The 2,955-nt window shown below is 41.9% G+C and overlaps 1 protein-coding gene across 1 annotated transcript in view; it reads right to left on the bottom strand.

Moving 5' to 3' along the window:
• Positions 1–1,050: 1,050 nt before the first annotated feature.
• Positions 1,051–2,955, bottom strand: part of PTGR1 (prostaglandin reductase 1) — an 8,585-nt gene continuing 6,680 nt past the window's right edge. Inside the window, 2 exon segments of the mRNA XM_010180734.1 lie at positions 1,051–1,209; positions 2,157–2,275. Coding sequence (XP_010179036.1) covers positions 1,099–1,209; positions 2,157–2,275 — 230 coding nt within the window. The 3' untranslated portion in view covers positions 1,051–1,098.

The following is a 2,955-nucleotide window of genomic DNA, read 5'->3' as shown; positions in this document are numbered from 1 at the left end:
GTATGTTTTGTTCAGTGCACTGAGCAAGTATCGGTTGATCTACATTTTAAGTGATCTCTTCTTGTTGATAGACAGAACATCTAATCCTGGCACTGCAAAGACATTAAGGCCCCTTAGGATCCCTCTTCACAGCTCAATAGTGAGACCTAAAGATTAATCAAGAAGCCCTCCACAGTAGTTGAAGATGGCTCACCATCACCTTCAACATATGCCATAGTAACAGGTTCCTGTTGTGGCTTTTTCAATGCATCTAAGATACTTATCTTTGCTATCCTGTGTGTCTCCTTCACTCAGCACCACGTGGGTCCTGGATACCAATTTAACACCGCTAGGGCCAGCATCTTGGTCTTATCTTCCAGGAGAGGCAGGGTGAACACCATGGCAAGATCAACTCTAGGCTTGGATACCAATGACCAAATTACTCAAGGAAATAAGTGACCTATGCATGCCACCCATAATATAAGATCTTCTGGGATAAACAAGTGCTTGTAATATTTTAGCCATGCTATGTTCACTGTAAGGAAGGGAAGAGGAGGGCATACCACAAACAGAACTAAAACACAAGCAAAGTATCCATTAATTGATTTATTTTTTCTTTCCATAATCTCAGAATAACTGAGTTATCTACATTTCCTGATGAAAGGTAAGAAGAAAAGTCAGCTGTGTGAGGATGATGGGAACCCCCAGGTGTTGTTAGCCTGTTCTTTGCTCCTTGATGTTAGTTCAAAAAAATCCGTCTGGCCTGGTTCTGGGCCAAATCAATAAGTTAAAAGTCATCAAATGTGCCATCAGCTGCCAAAGCTTTTGGAATTGCTTTTCTTTTCTACAAACCAACTCGCAGAAAGGTTCAAGCTACTACTAAATCTGTCACAGTTCTGAGGAGATTCAGCAATTTTAAGATGCTTTGAGAAGCAGCTCTGAATTTCTTCACGTGCAAAGCCACTGTCATATACTTAAACATATTAGCCCAATTATTAACAGAAGTTATCATCACCAAATGTCCAGCAAAAAGACTGAAACATGCCTTTCAATCAGTGAGTTAAAAGCACTTAACATAATCACATTCTCCTGACCCAGTCTCCCAGGAATACGTGACCTTCAGACTTTTACAACAGCTTTTCCAATATTATCTCCCTTTAACATTCCAATAAAAGCTGCTGGCATGTTCTCAAATCCTTCAGTGACTTTTTCATGGCACTTCACTTTTCCCTGTCAAAAGGAAGAAAGGAAATTGCTGAGTTTTCATTAATCAGAAGCCTAGTTTTTACTATCTTCAGAAGACTAAACTGCAACCAGATTTTCTCCAGCTTGTATGGCTCATCTGAAACATGCAAGCTGGCACCCACCAGGATAACTCTGCAAAACTAGGTAGGCTGTTGTGAAGATCTGCTTCTGTGGCAAGACTTTCTACTTGGAGTCAGAACCAGGAGCAAAAGTCATTGATAACACACCAGGACAGATTTAGTGCTACTTGGTCCCCAAACAATGAACGGGTAGAGGATTATTTCCCCAAAGACAGTCCTTCCCAATAAGGAAGTATGGAATTGCAAATCCAAATGATCAAAAGCTGAGCCATCCCAAGTCCTCATGTTTGTAAAAGCTAGAGTCTCTTAGCCTTTAGTGTTAACACTCATAAGCTTTTCACAGACATGAATCAAGTGTTAAACTCAGCCTTCATTTAGAAAAATAAAATTTAAGAAATTTCCTATTAAGCCCCTTTAAAGCCCAGCTTCTAATTCCATAAAAACATCCATTCTTGCCAGTAATTTCAGCATAACACTACAATGGAAATCCTTGCTTATATTACAAATGAAAGGAGACTTCTGAGTGAGAATTAGAAGAATTACTCTAACCATGAATCTCTTCATTGCTAGAGCAGTGTTTTAAAACTCTGGAGGCATCCTTTTTCAAAGGCTACAGATACTATGAAATATAGCTAAGTCCATAAGCTAATAACATAGGTGTCTACAAAGCTGAAAGGATTAAGGCATGTTCGCTATAGTTTGAGTGTTCCTGAAACGCTCAAAGATCAAGTTAGGTGGATGAAAAGTATCATACTGGGACCGCATGTCAACAGCTGTGACAACAGACCCCTTCCAAACAGGGAAGCTGTGGTGTGAGTACACCTTACAGAAAACAACTCCTTCCTTCCTTACTTCCACAACCCATTTTAGCAATGCCTTCAGACCTTCCTCCCAGCGGTTATTCCAGCGGGACACAATAAACCCTTCCATTTGAAGCTCTTTGAAGATCATTGGAACCTGTGGGTAAGGCCCTGCAAGAGTGAGGAACCAGCAAATCACATGCAATATCAGTTTCATTTAAAATAAGAAGACCCAATGCCTAAAGAGGGCTTTTAGCCAGTAAAGAACACTAAGTCACTTTGTTCCAGCCAGAAGAAAGTGCTACCTTGTCCAAACAGAATTTCCAAGACCAAGGACCCAGGGAATCAAAGGCGTGATTAAGGGAGTGGAGCATCTCCCTTATGAGGAGCGGCTGAGGGAGCTGGGGCTCTTTAGTTTGCAGAAGAGGAGACTGAGGAGAGACCTAATTCATGTTTATAAATCTTTAAAGGGTGAGTGTCACGAGGATGGAGCCAGGCTCTTCTCGGTGACAAACAATGATAAGACAAGGGGTAAAGGACACAAACTGGAACACAGGAGGTTCCACTTAAATTTGAGAAGAAACTTCTCAGTGAGGGTGACAGAGCACTGGAACAGGCTGCCCAGAGAGGTTGTGGAGTCTCCTTCTCTGGAGACATTCAAAACCCGCCTGGACGCCTTCCTGTGCAACCTCATCTAGGTGTTCCTGCTCCGGCAGGGGGATTGGACTAGATGATCTTTTGAGGTCCCTTCCAATCCCTAATGTTCTGTGATTCTGTGATCTGTAAAGCTGTGGGGCTAAACACCCAACACTTCTGAAAACCCTTTCATTCAGAAGCAAAGTGGCCTCAGG

Source organism: Mesitornis unicolor, unplaced genomic scaffold (assembly GCF_000695765.1).
Source record: "Mesitornis unicolor isolate BGI_N332 unplaced genomic scaffold, ASM69576v1 scaffold34333, whole genome shotgun sequence".
In the NCBI taxonomy this organism is placed as follows: domain Eukaryota; kingdom Metazoa; phylum Chordata; class Aves; order Mesitornithiformes; family Mesitornithidae; genus Mesitornis; species Mesitornis unicolor.
The sequence above is the reverse complement of the archived record's forward strand: the minus strand, read 5'-3'. Positions and strand labels throughout refer to the sequence as shown.